Here is a 20,014-nt window from a genome sequence, read left to right as displayed (position 1 = left end):
TGTTATGGAAGATGAATTTGAATTTATGAAACATATTATTGATAATTTGTCATGTAAGCTCTGTAGTGATTAGGTACTCAGGAAAGTGGCAGATATTTCTTGCCAGTTAAAGTATCATTGATATATGTTAATTGCACAATTGTATAGAAATTTCTGTATTTTGGGATTTTTTTTTTAGGAAGAAAACGACAGATCCCTTTGAGTGATATTTTTGCACATGGAGTTAGTAACAATACCATTACACCAGAAGAGGTCTTAGTCTCTGTCCATATCCCCCATTCAAGGAAGGTAAGTTATTAGTTTCCTTTGATTTGCTTTATGCAGAGTTAAAGACTATGAAATAAAGAGCAGGAAGGAGCATAATCCTCTCTTTAAACTAGCCCTGTTACTGTTCGTGTTCTGAATTCTTTACATTTATTCACTTTCAGCTCCACTTTCTCCCAGTTTCAGCCAAAAAGTACAACTCAGCAGGTAGCCAGTGATGATATATAAAGAGTAGTATTCAGACAAAATTTTGCCCTAAAATGATGAGGGCAATAGCAATTGTCTAGACCCTCTTATTTAAAGGGGTCTGGGACAAGCTGCCGTTGTCCTCACCAGAGCAGGCTGCTCACCTGTGATATGGCTGGCATCCTCAGGTCATCTCCTGAGGATTTTTCTTTAAAATGGGATAAGAGTGTGAAGGTGCACGGTGGTTCGATAAACGTTGCTGAACTGAATAGTAGCCTTTTACTGATACTGTGTTTGTAAGAGTGGGTATGGGATCTTATAAGAGAATCATGGGTCATGTCATCTGAGTGCTGAAGTTTGGTAATACTTTGAAACCTCTAAATTTTTGGTGTGTTATTAATACAACTCCACTCCACAAGGTCCCTGTCTTCCAGCTATCTACCATGAAAAAATCTAGGTCATCTGAACTGTGTAGGTGATGGAGGATTGGGTATGAGTTGCTAGAAAATCAAAGATGGTAAAGCTACTGAAAGGCCCTGAGAAGAAGTGCATAGTCTTGAATGCTCAGGAAGTTGAATTTGTGGTCTTCATTTTTTATTCTCTTGCTTCACATAGTGCAATAAAAAGTTCCACCTTCAAATGCTTACCTGTCTGTAAATACTTTACTTGTGTCTGATCTTGCTCAGGGGGAGTATGTCTCTGCGTTTCGACAAGCACCAAGACGGGAAAATGCTCTTCCAATAACCAATGCTGGGATGAGGGTACTTTTTGAAGAAGGTACAGATATAATAAAGGATTTAAGCATTTTCTATGGAGGTGCTGTGTCAACAACAGTCTGTGCAAAACAAACCTGTTGCACACTTATTGGAAGGTAAAATTTCTCTGCCTTGTCTATATCTTTGAATAAATGGACTTTTAAGCCTTGGATGTACTACCTTGGAACAGGAAAGTACTGAAAGATTTCACTTGCCTGGCTGATACCTCGTATGTTCAGGTGAATGATCTGGCCAAGCCTTAATGATGACTTTTCAGGATTGTTATGTTTTGGAGTTTGCACATGAAGTGCAACTCCGGTGCAGTGTGCAGAGAGAGATGAGAGATGAGCTGTGAGATAGGTGGATGAGGTAACATCAGTTAGTTATGCATCTAAACCCAAGTATTGGCAATTAATACTGTATCCCATACATTTGATAATCCCCTCTTACCAGTGTTCTTGAGTCCTTCAGTTGGGCTCTAAAAGATACAAAATTTGAGAACTTCGGATGTGCCCAATAAAGTTAGAAGCGCAAGTCAAGCCTTCACCTTTCCAATATCTCTTCATCTACAAGACTCTGATAATCTCTGGAATTAGTCCCTGACTTTCCCTCCCAGTTTGCAGCACCTCTACATGTTTCAGAGGAAAAAAATTGCAAATAATTCAAGCAACGTAAAACCAACACTAAATGCAGTCCCAGTGGCCTTTTTTACCATTTAATATGCAACTGTTTCACTAGATGAAGTGCTCATTATTCTTTTGATGCTTTACATAATTAAATTTAGCCTAACAGACTAATATTTTCACATCTAGGGTTGTGTAACTATGCAGAATTAACAGTGCTGAGATCCTTCAAGAAGACCTTTTTCAGGAAATGTAACAACTAATCGTATACCTTGAAAGTATCTACAGTTTGCATCAATATTGTTATCTTCTTCCCTTCAAATGTAGGATAGTATCTGCAGAACGGTAATACTCTGCAAGACTGTTAATGCAGCTTTAAAGCTGTAATAGGGTTTGTTTAATTATTTATTGGTTTATTTAAAAAATGCTGGGATAACACTTAATTCTATTGACTTAAGGGGGCTCAGTTCTGTGAGCAGTGTTGATCTACACTGTTTTTCAAAATTGCAGGCATTGTTAGAATCAATATTTTGGCTTCATTGTGAGCAGGATTATGCCTGTAGTCCATGGTACAAATATATGACTGCAATTTGTATTTTATTTTTTTTTAGTCCTGGTCTGATTGTATCTATTATTCTTCCTAACAGACACTGGAATGAACAAATGTTGGATGAAGCCTGCAGACTAGTCCTTAAAGAAATTGCTCTTCCAGGCTCAGCCAGTGGTGAAAAAATAGACTATAAGAAAACTTTGATAGTCAGTTTTTTCTACAGATTTTTCCTGGAAATATCACAGTCATTAAAGGCAATGGTAAATTAGTTCTCCATGTCTGCTTTTGAGCAAGCAAATAAAAGGGTGGGTTTTTTTCTTCTGTTGGTGCTTGCAATTTGTGCAGTGTGCTAAATATTGTCTTTGGGGTTCAGATGTACAGAATAAGGTAAGTGTTTTACTCTTAAAGAGACTGATGGAGAGATACCTTTTTAACTTTTAGGCACTCAGATCGCTTTACCTCGGACATGAGGCTTTAAAAGACATTTGAGCAATGTTAATGCAACAATATATCAGTATTGAGCTCCCAGGCCCAAAGAAAATATGCAAGAGATTTTACTCCATCTGTCTGTAGTTCAAAACAGAAATAGATGGTATAGAAATACAGGCTTTGGAAAACCACTGTAGGTGTTAAACCAATTCTCCTTCTCATGTGAGTTGTTGACTGGGAGATGAGGACACTAAAATTTCATTTCCCAGTACATTCTGGGTGTAATTTACTTGCTTTTGTCTTAAATCTGTTCTTAAGAGGAAAAATATCCCTTTTACATTTTTCTTCTTTTCTTCAAGGCAGTGTTGCCTTGAGCTGTTTTCTCTAAATTGCCATTACCAGGTAATTGACTATTACCAAGAGTGTAATCTGGAGTGATTCTCTGCCAGTTTGGTTAGACCCCAGAAAAAAGCTCTTCTGTCTATCCCTGCTTTATGTTACTTACCTTAAACAAGCATATTTATTGAATCCGATATATTTTTAAACACTATTTAGTGAAATCTAAAAACTCTACGTTGTTTTAGAATTGGTACTTTAGAGCCTTTCTAGTTTGAGCCTGGAAGGAATTTCCTATATAGAGACTTGGGTGATTTTGGTTGTTAGCTTTTTTATTTGGAATATACAAGATGTGAGTTTTAGTACTAATTTACTTCCTTTTCAGGATCCTTGCCACTTCCCTGGCATACCCATGGAATATAGGAGTGTCCTAGAAGATTTCGAAACCAGAATGCCCCACAGTATCCAAATATACCAGGCAAGTGATTTCATTCTAACCTTGTTTTGTGCCTTACAAGACTTGGTAAAAAGTCAAGGTTCAAGCATGACCCTTGGTGTGAAGCTTAGGTACAGATTTTCCAAGGGATTGGAGGGAACAGGCTTTTAGTGCTTGATTTTAACTGTATCTCAACTGGAAAATCCATGTTTGTAAAAATAGACTCATATGGGTATACTCACTTCTTCTAAACAGTTCTCCAAAGACAAATATGCTGAGCAAACTCCATTGTCAGACTGCTTAAATCTGTATATTGCAGTGTGCAAACCAATTAGAAAGAAATTAGGAAAAACCAAAAAAGACTGAAAAGCCCAAGTATTGTATATATGTACTATAGTATCACTATAGTATTATTCTCTCAAGATATACTTTTTTTATGATCTCAAGGGGGGCTCTTGGGTCTTACTGTAGATTTAGGAATTAAGATGAAATGTGATGGCTGTCTGGTCAAATTAACACGAGTATCCTAAATCAGCACTAGAGAGCAGCAAAGAACACAAATTGTATTTTCCGAGCTCACCCTTTCAACTAGATCATGGTGAAAATGCCCACAAGGATTTTTGATATTTTAGTACCCTCAATAGGCAAAAAAAAATTTCCAGTTTTTGAAAACCTAAAGAAAAATTCAAATTAAATCTAGTTACACATTTATTTGTTTGTTTGTTTGTTTTTGGATATTCCCTAGAATAGCTTTAAATACTTTAAGTTTGTTCCAGTTGTTATCTGCAGCTTCCTTCAGAGTCATTACTAAAAAAAAAAAGACACTACAGACCATAAAAGAGGCCAAGATAAAGGAACTAGTTCTTTATGGCTTTTAACAATTTATTCCCCAGCTGTAACAAAGTGCTGAAACAATAGAAATTGAAATTTTTTTTTTATTCAATCAATTGGCACTAACAAAATTTATAAACCCATGAAATCTGGTTTTTTCCACTTTAAAATTTATATCTAGCTTTTGCAAGGTCCTGTCTTTTGTCTGGACTCTTTTAACTGAACATTATTAAGCTTTTAAAATTAAGAGGAAAAAAAGAATGCACATGCTGAGATCTAAATACCTGGTCATTCTGTTGTGGAAAAGTTGAGGTGCTTTAGCTGAGACATCCGTTTGAGGAACTTTGGGCAGTCAGGAGAAAAGTGTTTGTTCTTGGCCTTGAGCTGATAGCAGACAGTGTGCCAGAAAGTGCAGGAGATAGAAATGTGTAGCCAGAACACTTGTGTGCTGGAAGCTTTAGAAGAAAAAACATATAAAGTTGTAAGCAATTAAGTCATTCTAGATACAGAAAAGGAAAAAGTTGGGGCGAATACTGACTAAAAAATGGGAAAAGTGTTCTGGAAGTTGACAAAAATTAGTTGATGTGGCACAATTAACTGGCAACACTGAATTAACTTTCAAGAAAAACTTAGCAAAATAAGATTAATAAGGCACTAAATTCATACACAGGTACAAGGAAATAAAAGTGGGAAGAAAATATTTAAATAACATTTTCTCACTGATTTACATTGATCAGTTACAATCTTTCAGTGAGGAAGAAAAATTCTAGAAATTGCTGCAAATAGCTCAAAATACACTACCAGACACTGAAAAAATTCAGAGCAGAATCTTGTGAGAATAGCTGAGAAAATTCTTGAAGCTTCATGACACCATTCGGTAAGAGAGGAAACTGTAAAAGTGCTGGGTTTATCACTTTGATATAAATAATTAAGGAAAAAAAAAATCCAAGTTGACAAACCTGTGCAGTGCTCTCAAAAGGCTCCTTAAGAGAAGAAATGGATGAAACTGGAGAAATGCCCAGGAGCAGCAGTCAGGTCCTGCAGCCACATCTGTTTCCAATGTTGAACCAGAAGGTGCTAATATGAACAGGTGTTTGCTCATCTGATTTTCTGATTACTGTAAGAATAACACGACTATTCCTTGTTTAATTGTTTGGGGGTGGGGGGATGTCTTTTTGACTGTACAGGATGTAGAGCCCAGTCAGTCTCCCCAGGATCCTGTAGGACGGCCCATTATGCACCAGTCCGGGATCAAGCACACCACTGGTGAAGCAGTTTACGTTGATGACCTTCCTCCTGTGGATGGGGAGCTTTTCCTGGCTGTTGTCACTAGTTCCAGAGCTCATGCCAAGATTGTGTAAGTGTTCCCTGTGTATCTGAAGGAAGTGTTATTATGAATTGCTGTCTGAGATTTTTAGAGCAGACTATGAGTTATGTGTGTACGGAACAGCAGGCCTGATAGCCACACTGCCTTGCATCCTGGAAGCAATATTGTTACACTAGTGGAAGGTTCTGTTTGGATTTAAGTGTCTCAGCCCATTTTACTGCACTGGTAAGGTTGAACTCTTTCTGATTCACGAGCCAGAGGCAGCCTAGCTACCTCCACGAAGTGCTGAGCTGTGCAGTGCAAACAGACACCGAAATTCAGTTCTGCCAACATGGCTTCGAAATCTCAGCTCTATCATGAAAGAAGAAAATTGTTCAAAATGTAGGCAATAGTGTTGCAACATTACAGCAGCAAGGCAGCAAAGCTCATATGACCCTTAAAGTAGAGGAAGACGGGGAAGAAGATTTTATTTTGTAAGAAAACTATTTTCACTTATGTTTTTAGGCTGCCAAGATACACCTATTCTAGCAATTTGTTCAATGTTCAGGCACCAAAACATATATTCAGGTTGTCTAGTAAGGATTAATTATCACAACTGAGAGGACTGGGGCTGTTAGCTACAGAGTCCTTGTCATATTTCCTGGCTTATTCTTAGGCTAGGGATAGTATGCTGGGTTTGGATGTGCTCTTTCTGGTATCATCAAGGAGCTGACATCACCTCCATCTCTGTGAGTTAGTAGGATTTATTTAGTCTCCTTTGTTTTCTGATCTGGGTTTCCAGAGAAGGTGCCTGTATTTTTGCTGGGATCTGATGACCTGCTAAAGTAGGTGCTACTAAAACATGCCATTCTTGTAGACCTTATGCTGTTCTTTCTGATCCTTCTACACCCATGCATTCCCATTCATTCTGCATTTATACTGATCTTGCTATTTATTTTATAACTCTCTTCACAAGTCCTCAATTTGTAGATGCTTATTTGTATCTTTTGATATCCATGAAGGCTGTGAGATCTTAGAAAGTTGCAATTGTAGCATCACAATTGTCAGTGATTTTTCCTAAATCAATGCACTTCAGTCAGTCCAATGGGCTAATGATTTCCCTGTTGCATCTGAAGTATTTCCTAGAAGTGAAGCAGGTTCATAGAATTTTAAGTTATCTTTTACCTGCACTTCTTCACATGCCAGAGACAGAAAGAAAAGATATGTCTGAACTTATGAGCAGATCCCAGTAGTACAAGAAATACTCCTGTGTCTTGTGTTCCTTCCTCTGTGCAAGAGTTTGTGAAACTGAAGAATTACACTTCTCTCTTCCCAATCAGATCTATAGATACCTCAGAGGCTCTGAAAGGACCAGGTGTGTTTGATATCATAACAGCTCATGATGTACCAGCTGCAAATGAGTTTTACTATTCTGATGAACCAGAGACTATATTTGCAAGAAACAAGGTATAACTACAATCTTTTTGTAACTGATGTTCTTCATTTTAACTGTTTTTCTTCAGCCTTTTATCCTCTTGTTATCCATCTCTGAATACTGTATTTTCCTTGATTCTCAAGTTATACTGGTATTTTTAATAGCTGGTTAGCTGCATGGATGATCTAAAAATACAGAAGTCCTAAATCAAAGAAAACTTCTAAAAAGGAAACATAAATAGTGGTCACATGAAAGAAGAATATCAGCAGCACATATGGGAATTGTTTGAACTTACTGTTCTATTACATGATGTGTATTTTACAGGTGATTTGTGTGGGTCAGATTGTCTGTGCAGTGGTTGCAGACTCAGATGTTCATGCCAAACAAGCAGCTGCAAAAGTGAAGATAGAGTATGAAATGCTGGAACCAGTAATTTTAACAATTGAGGTACTAATAATTTCTGTTCTCTTGCTTTTTTATTGTTTGATCTGTTTAATTAACAGAAGCAGCAGTTCACATTCTTCAGTTATTTTTAAGTGTATTTTTTTAAGGAAACAAGGTGAATAAGAACATCCAATTAACCAGTCTGAGTGTCTCCCTATAAATAAATTCTCAGCCTTTTGTCTAATTTTGACCACTATGATAGACAGGCAACAGTCTCAAAAGTATTAAGGTTCCACAAGTTTCACAATAATACGCATTAGAATGCAAAAAAACAAAAAACAAAAAACAAAAACAAAAACTCTTTCACTGTTCCCAGTGAGGAAAAGACAATGAATATGCTGATTGTTTCAAATTTTTTTGGTAGCTACCAGCTGGTCAGCCAACATATGTGTATTGTCAGTTAGCTCCCGATTATCTGTAGCAGTTTAATCTGTTGTCTAGCTTACAAGCTAGGCTGGAGACATAGAAATTATTGGGGAAATGTGAAGGGAAAGATGTTAGGAATGTAGAACATTTTAGAAATGTAACGTGGCAGTCATAGGGGAAATGGATTTATGCTGGATTAAAAAGATGACTAGAGGTAAGGAACGAAAGACACATTTGCAGGGAACCAGCATTAGTTCTGGTAGTCATTTTACAGCTTGTTTCCATAATGTGTGTGTGGTGTAATGGAACAGTCTTCTGATAGAAAAAAATAGAAGTAGTCTCTTTTCAAAGACTGGCAAATTTTATTAATATTTCATTAGAAGTGAAACTCCAATGAAGTCTTACTTCAAATAAAACAAATTGTACTTTATGAATAGATTCCACTTTTACTTATTCCTTGTGATTTCTTCCTCTCTTAATGGTATCTTTGGATGATGCAATTGTGTTCTTATTCTGTGCTGTCTTGGTCACTAGCTACATATATGACAGGGAAGAGCAGGCTGAATAAACTGAATGCATTTCCTTCAGAAACTGCTGTCACCAGTTACATGAGACACACCAGGAAAGAATTGCTGGAACTGAATACACAAACTCATCAACAATGACATCATCAACATCATCAAAGTGATGAAATACAGTTGCTCATTAACTTTGTTGGCTAGTAGCTCAAATCTCTGAAGAGAATGATGTTTGTCCTGAGACTAAAATGCTGCAGTAAGTTGAGAACCCTAGAAATACTTAAAAAACCATATTTCTCCTTTTCTCCATTGCAGGAAGCTATAAAGCACAACTCATTCTTTGAGCCAAAAAGAAAGTTAGAGGAAGGAAATGTTGATCAGGCGTTTGAAACCGTTGATGATATAATTGAAGGTAAACTGCAGAATACACTTGCTGAGAAGTTTTTGATTGTCAGTATTTGTGTTGTCTGTCTGCTCTTTGAGTCCCAGTCCTACCTTTTTTCCATATAGTCACTAGGCCTGAGAAAGCTCTCAATCACTTAGAAGACAGTGTGATTAAACCTAGTGGTCTTGTTGTCCTGCTGCTACATTCAAGTTTTTGCATCCTCTGTCCTTGAAAAAAGTCACAGAATTGTTAAGTTAGAAGGGGGTCATCTAGTCCAACCTCCTGCTTAAACCAGGTCTGGTTAGAGCAGGTTATTAAGGGCCGTGTTCAGTCAGGTTTGGAATACCTCCAAAGATTGAGTTAACACAACCTCTGTAGGCATTTGTTCCACCACTGTTTCACCACTCTCATGCTGATTTTTTTTTTCTTGTGTCTGGCTGGAATTTCTTGTGTTTATTGCCTCTTATCCTTCCACTGTGCATCTCTGAGAACAGTCTGGCTTGCTCTTGTCTACACCTCCCATTAGGCAGTTGTAGACAGCAATAAGATACCTTCTTAACTCTTCTCTTCTTATGGATGAATAAATCCAGTTCTCTTGGTCTCTCCTTCTACATCCTGTGGTTCAGCCCCATGATCATCTTGGGGGCTTTCTTCTTTACCTGGTCCAGTATGTCCACGTTCTGTTTAATTTATCTATGTTTTGTTTGTTGTTGTGACCACTTGTAAGCAATATTATTCTGCTCTTAATCCAGTTCTGTTGGTGCTAGTGGAACAAGACCAATTTAATCCTACAAGGAATTTAATTTGTGTTTTTATTTTAGATAATGCTCCTTCACACAAGAAGTGTCAGAGGATTTGACACTAATTACCATAATTTACATGATGATGAGCTGTTAGTTCTTCTCTGGTTCATTTCTTCTGTCCTATTCCCTCAGTAACACTCATGGTTTTCTCTTTTGATCAGGGGAGATTTGCATTGGGGGACAGAAACACTTTTACATGGAGACTCAGAGTGTGCTGGCTGTTCCAAAAGGAGAGGATAAAGAAATGGATATGTATGTGTCAACACAGCATCCAGCAATTATTCAGGTAATACAGAGCATTCTCAGAGAGAGTAGTTAGTCTTGTGACAACAGAGCTTTTTAAATTCCGTTTACAAATCTTTGTTAACCGTTTAGAAGCTGGAGAAATGTGAAATTGTACATTTGGATTGTCCAATAACAGCTGCTTTGTAATACTGCTGTATTCTGATAAACACTGAGCACTACACTTTCAGGATAAGTCTCTTATTTCCCTTTGAACAAAGTACGTTGTGCCCCACTATTGTAGGCATGAAAAACTGTGGAGTGCTCAGGTTCCTCCATTCCCATTAACTTTCCAGTGGGGTGAGGAGCAATCAGTTCCCTGCAGAGTCAGAACGTGCTGAAGGTTTGATCAACTCTAATTGCTGTAGGTGAGACTGCTGCATGGAGCATAATCATAGATTGGTTTGGGTTTAAAGAAACCTTTAAAGATCATTTAATCCAAACCCGCTGCCATGGACAGGGTTATCTTTCACTGAATAGTTTTTCAAAGCCCCATCCAACCTGACCTTGAACACTGCCAGTAATGGGGTATCCACAACTGTGGGCAACCTGTTCCAGAGCCTCACTACCCTCATTGTAAAAAATTTTTCTCATATCCAGTGTAAACCTGCCCTCTTTTAAAACCGTGGTCCCTTGTCCTGTCAATGCAAGGATTGGTACAAAGTGTCTTTTTCTGTTTCTTGTAAACTCCCTATATATATTGAAAGGCCACAGTAGTGTTTCCCTGAAGCCATCTGTTCCTGGCTGAACAACTCCAAGTCTCTTAGTCTTTCCTCACAGGAGAGGTGTCTACATAACAACAACTGTAGTGCATGGAACTGATGGTATTTCAGACTCAACACTGGCATTTTGTGTTCAAAGCCCACTTCAGCTCCTTTTATCATTTCCATTGTTATTATATTGCCAATAAGTACCATGAAGAACTTTGTGTTCAAGAAAATTATTTGAAACAAGAACATCCTTAACACTAGCAAGACTTGAGATTTTTAAAAACCAAATAGTTTTATTTTAAATAAAAATAAAATTTATCTTAGTAATAAAAATAATAAAAACTGTATACTAATAAATTTTTATTATCCCTGACACTTCTTACTGTTTGTTTAATGAAATCCAAGAGTATTATTCTTCGCTTCTGTCCATGGCCCTTTCACAGTCTTCACGGTAAAGATTTTAAATGTGAACACCGCTGAGCATTGTTATTCTTTCTTTGTTTTCTAATCTAGGGTAAAGGAAAAATTATGCTCATCTGATAAAAAATAGAAACATCTATGGAACCTTTTTCTAGAAAAGATTTCCATTTCAGAACCTTGGTTCGAGTTGGCATAAAATATTAAAACTGGTTTTACAGGAGATGGTAGCTGCAAGTTTAGGTGTTCCAGCCAACAGGATCATGTGCCATGTTAAACGAGTTGGTGGAGCATTTGGTGGGAAACTTGTGAGAACTGGCTTACTGGCATCAGTTGCTGCAGTGGCAGCAAACAAGTAAGTGCAGTACGTGCATATTTGGATATGAAATGAAAATGGGGTGAACAAGTTTTGCATTTTGGCCAAAATACTTTCTCCTTTCCCAAAGGTGCTTGTCAAAAAGTCATACAGTCCTGACTTCATGTTTTGTAAGACTGTTCAGTGCATTTCTTTGTTTTGTTTTGTTAGACTACTTATGTTAAGCAGCTCTAGCCTCAACTGAATTAGTGGGCTTGAAGAAGTTGGTATTAGGATAAGCTAGACATATTCAAAAGGACCAGTTCTTTACTGGGGCTTTGTGCATACATTAAAACATGACATTAACCATCCAGAATGTCACTGACACAGCAAGATGCAGAAGGAAGAGTTCATGAATGGAATTGCTTTTAAGAAGTATTTCTAGTTCAGTCCTCAACATCTTTCAGTCAAAATTAGCTTCAATATATGAGGTATTAAGTTTTTTCTAATACTACTTGAATCAATCTAAGAACATTAACACATAAAGCTCCATCCCCCACCTTCCATATTTGGAGGGACGACGTTGTCAATTAGCTGTCAGGGCATAGTAACTCTTATATAAACATAGCTGATTTGCTGCAGAATGCACATCAGACTACACCCTGTCAGCCAAGATGATCTTGTAATCTGAGTGGTTAGCTCAATAAATTTATGTTGCTTCATTTGTCATTGTTAGAAAAACAGCTTTTGATTATGTCCGTTTTTTCTAAAGTATCTAGTTTAAATTGTATATGCACTTCTAGACTAATTTTCATATTTTTATTATCATTCATGTTTTGGTTTTGTTCCAAGGCTCTGTTTCAGTATGACTCTGAATAGCTAAGAGGTGACTAACACTTAACACTGAAATAATTTCTTCAAGAGTAGTTTGCACTGAGTTATCTTATTGGCTTTCAAGAGTTGAAATGAAAATTCTGACATGATTGTAAATGTGAAAAATATGAACTCTGTACATAGCTTTAACCATGTACTTCAGCTTATTAAAGTTAAATTTAATCTAAATGCATGTTTATATGCATGGCTAGATCTGGATACATGATGAATAACCATAGCCATCTTATTAATAACATCCCTTATTTTAACTGAAATGTGACTTTTCTTTTTTTTTGATTTAGAACCAGCAGGGCAGTCCGTCTTATTCTGAGCCGAGGGGATGATATGTTAATCACTGGTAGCCGACATCCTTTTATTGCTAAATATAAAGTGAGTGCCACAAGAACTAAGTGAAAAAATACCCACCTATACTCTGTGAATAAGGATTTCAGTGTTACTGGTTATGGTTCTATTATTGAAAATTAGTATAACGAATTCAATTTTAAAACAAAACTGCTAGCCAGGGAATCAAGAGATAAAGTTGCTGTACAGCCCTTTCTCTGCTGCTTCTTCTGTCTCTTCAGGGTTTTGTTTTGGTTTTTTTCCTAGTTCCATGTTTTTTTCCTTTTATAGCTCTTTCTGTCTTTCTGGGAGCAGCAAGCTAACCTAACTCAGACTCCTTCTGCAGTGGTTTATTTTAAACTGTCCATATGGTTAGATTCACATAAAGAAAAAGCTAATTTTTCACAGAAGAAGTGTCATGCAGGAAAACTCATCCTATGGAGGAAATTAATCTCTTCCCTGCTCATGCTCTGTCATCAGTCATAATTATTTATTAGGATAATTTCTGCCTTCTTTTCCATCTCTACTTGTCATGGAAATTACACATGCCAGCCATCATAACAGGTTTTGAGTCCAAGTTTCTGCTAAATTGATAAACTGAAAGATAGATTCCTCTGTAAAAGTACCTCTGTTAATAGCACTACAGCTCGAGCTCAGTGCCTCCAAAGAGGGACCCTAAAGAACAAAATTCCTGGACAATTATACCCTTACAATCTAAATTCCCCACCCCTAGTGTGACAGTTCAGACCAGAACTAATATCGAGAGTCTGGAGTCTTTGCAATCTTTATTGAGTTCTTTCATTTTCTCTAACTAGGCCACTTTTCTTATATCTAAGGTTGCAGCCCCTGCTAGAGATTATAGCTTCCTTATCTTTCAGCTTTAACTGGCTCTGAGGCCTTCTCTTATTTAACTACGTAAAAGTTCAACATATCTAGGTAAAAATTCACAGCTTGCAGCCTAAGGCTTCAGAAAATTTAGCTGCTAATGCTAAACAAGTTATGCTGAACAAGTTCTTTATAAGTACTTTACCAAATTGTGTGACACACTACATAGGTAAAGTAAAAGAGGTTTTATAAGATCCTTCCCTGAAGTTGAAAATGAGCCATAGCTTGTGTTGAGAATTCAGGAGCTATTAGTGGCAACAGGTGAAAAGAGGGATGTGAAATAAAGATAACATTTCTTTGTTAATAAAAACAGATGTCATACTCCATCTGCCAGACACTATTCTTACCAATTAGAGTGGGATTTGACTGTATCTACAGTGAACATTCCTAGGTGACACACTCACCAGCTATCTCAAGCAATACACAAGGAGCCATTGGGCATCCCTGCTTCTTCCTTTTCCAGTGGGCTGATGAAGCTTATTATATGCTGTACCTCTGCAGATCACAGATGCCAGGTGGGAAAGCCAATGTCTTAGGAACATACTTTCTTTCTCTCTTGCCTTTTTATAGTTTCAGTGAAAGCTGTCCAGAAATTAATAGTGCAGTCTGATTCTAGCTGCATGAGTTGTATTCATTTTCAAAATATACAAGCACTTAAGAAACGAATGCCGAAATCTAAATAGGTTACTGTTGATCCTTCTAGGTTGGCTTCATGAACGATGGTAGGATCAGAGCTGTGGATGCCAAATATTACCTTAATGGAGGATGTACTCCTGAAGAATCTGTTTTGGTAAGGATTCTACACTGACAAATCTTACAATATGGAGGATTCATTAGCTGGAAAATTACGAAGGCCAAATTCCCTTGCATATGTATTATCAATCATATAGACTTTTGATGTAGGGACTCTGGGTTATTGGAAGAATCTACACCAAGTAGTTTAATCTTTCCTTACTGTATTGGGTTTCTACAGGCAGATTTTGGTAGCCACAATGATGAGGAGCATGTACATTAATGCAGATCATGTCAGAACCATCTTTAGATGAAGTTCTACAAGGATACAATGAAGCTGGTGGGACCTAGCAGGGGTAACCCAATGAGTAACCTTTCCACCCAACCCAGCTGTAGCTGGCATAACACATAGGATAACAACCTTATTTTATGGGACCCAGCCCCAGAGTGAGCCAAGATGCTTGATGCTCATCATAATAACCTGGTTTTACAGCATGGGAGTTGAATAACAGTAATCTATGCTTAACTTGGTTATTGTTCAGTAACAGTTAATAATGTTTTAACACTCTATGATTGCACCAAGATTAGAACAGACATTTCTGAGAAGAAACATTTGTTTAGCTAAGAGTTGTACTATAACAATGTCGTCTTCACTGTGATTTATCAATAACTCTCTAAAGACTGATCAGATATGTATATTCATACACATACCTTCTCTGAAGTCCATAAAAGCTGTGATCATTATAAAAAAAACCCTTTTTTTTTATATTCTGCAAATGACATTTCAACTTATATTTCCTCAGTGAAAAGTTATATGGCATTATTCATATGCACAGTTATTGCAGCAAAATTATTTTCAGTTGTTTCTATGCAGAAATGTTTTAAAGTTTATTGTTTAAAGCTCAGTGGAAACAGTTGGAATAAAGGATTAAATTTGCCGTTCTACTTACCATTGACAAGAGTCAGTGATCTCTTCATGAGGCATCAAACTATTTTTTTAGCTTATTTGTTATTTTGATAGTGACTCCTAGAGCCTAGTTTGAGGTTTCTAATATGAGATTTTTCCTCTTGATGTGGTTTTGTGTTTGTAAAGTAAAATCTCTACAAGAAAATTTTAAGAACCAGGAGAAACTGTAGACTGTAGTACGCATGCCTTCTGGTGGAACTAAAGCTTAAGTGTGAATTTCCATAGGATGTGATAATTCAGAATGCTTTCATCAGTTCCTTTCATAGCCACTATGGCTTTAAATCTAATCTACCTATTTTTAACTTTGTGTGGCTTTTGATATCGAACTACTGATGGCACTCAGCTACTAATAACATCAGTTGTGTTCTGTGAGTATCAAAGAAAGAACTGAAAACTAATCTGCTGCATGAGAAATGTAAGAATAAATTCTGTATGTGTGCATGAGTACTCTTACTGCCATTGAATGCCAGAAATCCAATTTTAAAATTAATTGTCTCAAGTAAGGTCTTTACATGAGATGAGGAAGATTTAAATGTGAGTTTGAAAGAAGCACTGTTCTGACATTAAACTAGACCTGTTTGTCCCCTACCTCAGGTAGCAGAAGTAGCCTTATTAAGAATGGACAATGTATACAAGATTCCCAACTTGAGATGCTGGGCTTACGTCTGCAAAACAAACTTGCCATCAAACACAGCATTCCGAGGGTTTGGCTTTCCCCAGTCAGGACTGGTGACAGAAACTTGGATAACAGAAGTTGCAGATAAAACTGGTTTACCACCAGAAAAGGTGACGAAATGAAGGCATCTTCTCTTCTGAAATGAAGTCTATGTGGTTGGAAAGTTAAACCCCTTTAAATTAGCTTAAGTGTTTGAACAAGTCTTTTCTAAGTTACAGATAATTTGTGCTAAAATTCATATGTTTTTAAATCAATGTCTGGTTGTTGAGTGAATAATATGCTCTTAGAAACTGAACCAAACTGGTAATTGTTCAAAAAGCATACAGTGATATTCTTGATGTCTCCTAGTCCCCCCAAATGGTCAGTTTGCTTCTAACAGGATTGTGTGATAGCTGTTGATTTCATTTTTTCAGATTAGGGAAATAAATATGTATAAGAAGAACGAGCAGACACACTTCAAACAGAAGCTTGATCCACAGAACTTAATACGGTGTTGGAATGAATGTATGGAGAAATCTGCATACTACAGTAGGAAAATAGCTGTCAGTGAATTTAACAAACAAAATTACTGGAAGAAAAGAGGGATTGCCATTGTACCAATGAAATATCCATTTGGAATGGGCGCACGTCACCTTACTCAGGTGAATTTCCTTGAAGAATAAGTGAGCTAAACATTTTATCCATAGAAGATTACAGTTACTTTGTCTTAGGATATAGAACAAATGTGTTATCTTTCAACTTCTGGAAAACAATCATCCTCCTAATGACTGTTCCCTGAAGAGGCTACACTAGATTTTAGCTCTCTTCAAGCTGGGATCAAAGGTGATTGATTTTCAGGACTTGGGCAGCTTGAACCCTGCCTGCTTAGAGGCCAGTGCCATCTGTTGTGATACAGCGTTGGAATAGATGAGTTGAACACTTCTACGAAACGTTTTTGAAGACTGATGGCAAAATGTTCATTGAATCAATTATCCACTGTAGAAATAGCTCTGAGCTTACTCTTTCTGACTGTGAGTGTACTATGGGATGCTGTTTTTAAAGACTTAACCCTTTGATGTCATCAAAGATTAAGTTAAAGGAAAAAAAAGGACATTTGTATTTTTGGTCTTTGTATTTTTTTTTAAGGTGAGGGTCCAGTTCTTTTGAAACAGACAACATTCTATCAATTGCAAATTATCTGACTGGCTTATGTCATATCAAACTGGCTGTGTCTGTTCAAGATTAAAGTCACAGGATCTTTGTAGTCTACAATGCTACTTCTGGCTGAGTCCAGGAGGAAAATCTCATTCAGAATCTTATTGTTGTGTCTAATGCTGACAGCCTGCCCAACCTATGCAGTTGAAAAACCTGTGTCAAAGGCTCTCAAACACCAGTGAGAGAGAAAAGGGGACTTGCAGCAATTTGCATGTACAGCCATTAGTGAGGGAGGTCCTTCAGCCTATTTTGAAATGATTGAGATACTGTTGCCAGGTGTAGGTTTATTTCAGGACCTAGCAACAGAAAAAACAGACCTCCAAGGATTTGTATCTTTTTCTTTTGAAGCTCATTGTAGAGGAAGAGCAGCAACTAGCATTCCAAATTTTGCCATCTATTCGAAAGCATTAAACAGATAAACTGAAATACATTTTAAAAACTTTGTCTTTTTTTTTATTCATCAATTCATCATATAGAACATGATCACTAATCTGATCTTGATTTTGTTTTTCTTTTTTAGGCTGCTGCACTGGTTCATATTTATACTGATGGGTCTGTGCTTCTGACACATGGTGGAATTGAAATGGGGCAGGGTATTCATACAAAAATGATCCAGGTAACAAATGATTCAAACAAATATTACCTCATGCTTTGTGTGTCATGCAGATAAATAGTGTAAAAGTTTTCTTTTTGGTTAGTTAGTGTACCGGTAGGACAATTTCTTTATCAGTAGAACCACTGATTCTTTGCATTGATAATTAGAAAGCAAAAGTACCTTTGTTAAGAGTCATAGAGACAATAAGAAAAGAAATCCAGACTGATTGTTTTTTATTCTTCTAATAGCATGTGAAGAGGCTTATTAGAAATAAGATTTTGGGGGCTGATCTCATAAAACCCATGCTGAAAAAGGCAGTCAGTATTCAGATTAGTATACGGTCAAGGTGATAATATGTGCTAATGGATAATTGGGAGACAAACTTGTAAAGATATTTATTAAGTCAAGGAAAGCTTGGGATCCGGGCTTGCATAATTGCCGTAAGTAATACAGGTGTAAGCAGCAAAAGCAATAACGAATGCTGGACTTCAGTCTCAATCCAGTGTTTGAACAGAGCTAAAACATTGCCCTTCTTTTCTGCTTCTTTGTACTGACGAGTTGGACAGAATGATTTCAGCTGGAGACTGGAAGAGAACTTGTGCGACTTTATCTTTCATGATATCACTGTCTTCTAGCAAGTACTGGGGAATTGTTGGAGTATTTAGATTAGTTTTAAAACAGAGAAGACTATGTTGTTCTTCCTGAAACAGGTTGCTAGTCGGGAATTGAACATCCCCATGTCATGTATTCACTTCTGTGAAACAAGCACAACAACTGTTCCCAATGCGTGTCCCTCGGTAGGATCTGCAGGGACAGATGTCAATGGCATGGCTGTGAAGGTAAAGAATATTATTTAGTTTAAAAAACACCCTATGCCTCGAGGTATTTAATGCTTGCCAAACTTTGGTCACTAGTGATCCCATAGAAATAAGTTTGTGATTACCAAAATACTGCTGGAGATGGCCAAGAGGAAACATGACTTGACAGTTTCTCAGTAATGGTGCTTATGAGTTTTCAGAATACAATCTGCGCTTTCCCAAAAAGACTTATACTTGACAAAATCCTTGTTTCATCTGAAAAACTTAACTAAACTAACTTATACATGCAAATCTTGTACCCTGTTCCTGTTTGAAGTCTACTGATTGATTTATGCAGATTCCAGCCCTTGTAACTTCACCCTTTGTGTTTTATGTTTATGCAGTTAAAATGACACCTTCTACCATACTTTTTCAAACTAAGATGACAGTAAAGCACATACTAATGAAGTAGTAACTAAAACATATCTTGAACAGTACCAAATGTATCTGTGTTAATTTTGTGTTATATTCTCCTGAACTCTCAACCAGGATGCTTGCCAGACTCTTCTGAAACGCCTGCAGCCGATCATCAACGAGAACCCAAAAGGGACCTGGAATGATTGGGTAAGACATGTGAATCCTACTGAACGTGTTTGAATGCTTGCAGAAACTGTGATGTATGTATTGTAGTCTATAAATCTGCTCAGCCTAATAATCCTGAAGTTAAAAACTCTAGAAAGAGGTTATTCCACAACAAGATGGAGCGCTGTAGCCGGGGATCCACCCAGACACTGCCTGCAGCCTCAGGAGATCCAGTCTCCAGCCAGATTTTATACCCTCACACAAACCCATATGCACCAAAGTCAATCACCAACATCTCAGCTCTCCTATCTCTGTAATGCAATAATTATGAGAGCATCCAAACAGTTCCTCCAGCAATTCCCACTGGTGATCTTATGTTAGGACAAACCACATTGCCCATCAGAGACTGCAGAACGGATGAAGGGGTGAGAGGTGGAGAGGATGCACATGAAGACCTGGCTATCTTTTGTTACTGTCACAGGTGCTTGGTTTAGATATCTGGGAAAAAATCCCCACATCATGCCTGGTTGGAAAGGAGAGGAAGCTATCTTTGAAGTCACATTTGGAGTCACAGAATTTTTTTATGTACAAAAAATATCAGCTTGTGCAATAACATGACCCACCCCATCTTACCCTCAGACAAGTTGTTGCAAAAGATTGTTAGGGTATATGTGTACAGTGTCAGTTTTCCTATGCAGCTATTCTTTATTTTACCAAATCAATAAAGAGAAGCCTTCTCAACTTCTTCCTTCTATCTCTCTCCCATATGCAGTATATTACAGAATTGCACAAAAGGGAGCAGGAATTCTTGCTCCAATTGCTCTAATATGTATTTGGTTATAGTATTAGTTACATTTACAGTAGATTAATATAGAAATGGTGCTAAAGTTATTTGTAGAAGTGACCCCTATCTGATACCACTTGAAACTGGAATAGAATTTTAGAGCTAGAAACTGAATTTTGTTAATTAAAAGCTTTCTGCTATAATATGAAGACATGG

At 37.2% G+C, this 20,014-nt stretch overlaps 1 protein-coding gene across 3 annotated transcripts in view; it reads left to right on the top strand.

The window, feature by feature from the left end:
- The window catches only part of AOX1 (aldehyde oxidase 1), a 41,138-nt gene that overhangs the window by 12,751 nt on the left and 8,373 nt on the right, over window positions 1-20,014 (top strand). For all 3 annotated transcript variants that reach the window (XM_051787055.1, XM_051787054.1, XM_051787056.1), the window contains exons 13-29: window positions 179-288; window positions 1,137-1,321; window positions 2,476-2,638; window positions 3,529-3,621; window positions 5,598-5,767; window positions 7,057-7,183; window positions 7,476-7,598; window positions 8,795-8,891; window positions 9,829-9,953; window positions 11,298-11,431; window positions 12,547-12,634; window positions 14,175-14,261; window positions 15,765-15,956; window positions 16,260-16,487; window positions 17,561-17,656; window positions 18,346-18,474; window positions 18,982-19,056. In XM_051787055.1, the coding sequence (XP_051643015.1) occupies window positions 179-288; window positions 1,137-1,321; window positions 2,476-2,638; window positions 3,529-3,621; window positions 5,598-5,767; window positions 7,057-7,183; window positions 7,476-7,598; window positions 8,795-8,891; window positions 9,829-9,953; window positions 11,298-11,431; window positions 12,547-12,634; window positions 14,175-14,261; window positions 15,765-15,956; window positions 16,260-16,487; window positions 17,561-17,656; window positions 18,346-18,474; window positions 18,982-19,056 (2,222 nt within the window). The remainder of the gene's footprint in view (window positions 1-178; window positions 289-1,136; window positions 1,322-2,475; window positions 2,639-3,528; window positions 3,622-5,597; window positions 5,768-7,056; window positions 7,184-7,475; window positions 7,599-8,794; window positions 8,892-9,828; window positions 9,954-11,297; window positions 11,432-12,546; window positions 12,635-14,174; window positions 14,262-15,764; window positions 15,957-16,259; window positions 16,488-17,560; window positions 17,657-18,345; window positions 18,475-18,981; window positions 19,057-20,014) is intronic.

Source organism: Manacus candei, unplaced genomic scaffold, assembly GCF_025592945.1.
Source record: "Manacus candei isolate 608988 ecotype Guabito, Panama unplaced genomic scaffold, ASM2559294v1 h1tg000023l, whole genome shotgun sequence".
Classification (NCBI taxonomy): domain Eukaryota; kingdom Metazoa; phylum Chordata; class Aves; order Passeriformes; family Pipridae; genus Manacus; species Manacus candei.
Note: the sequence above shows the minus strand (reverse complement) of the source record. Positions and strands in the feature narration are given on the sequence as shown.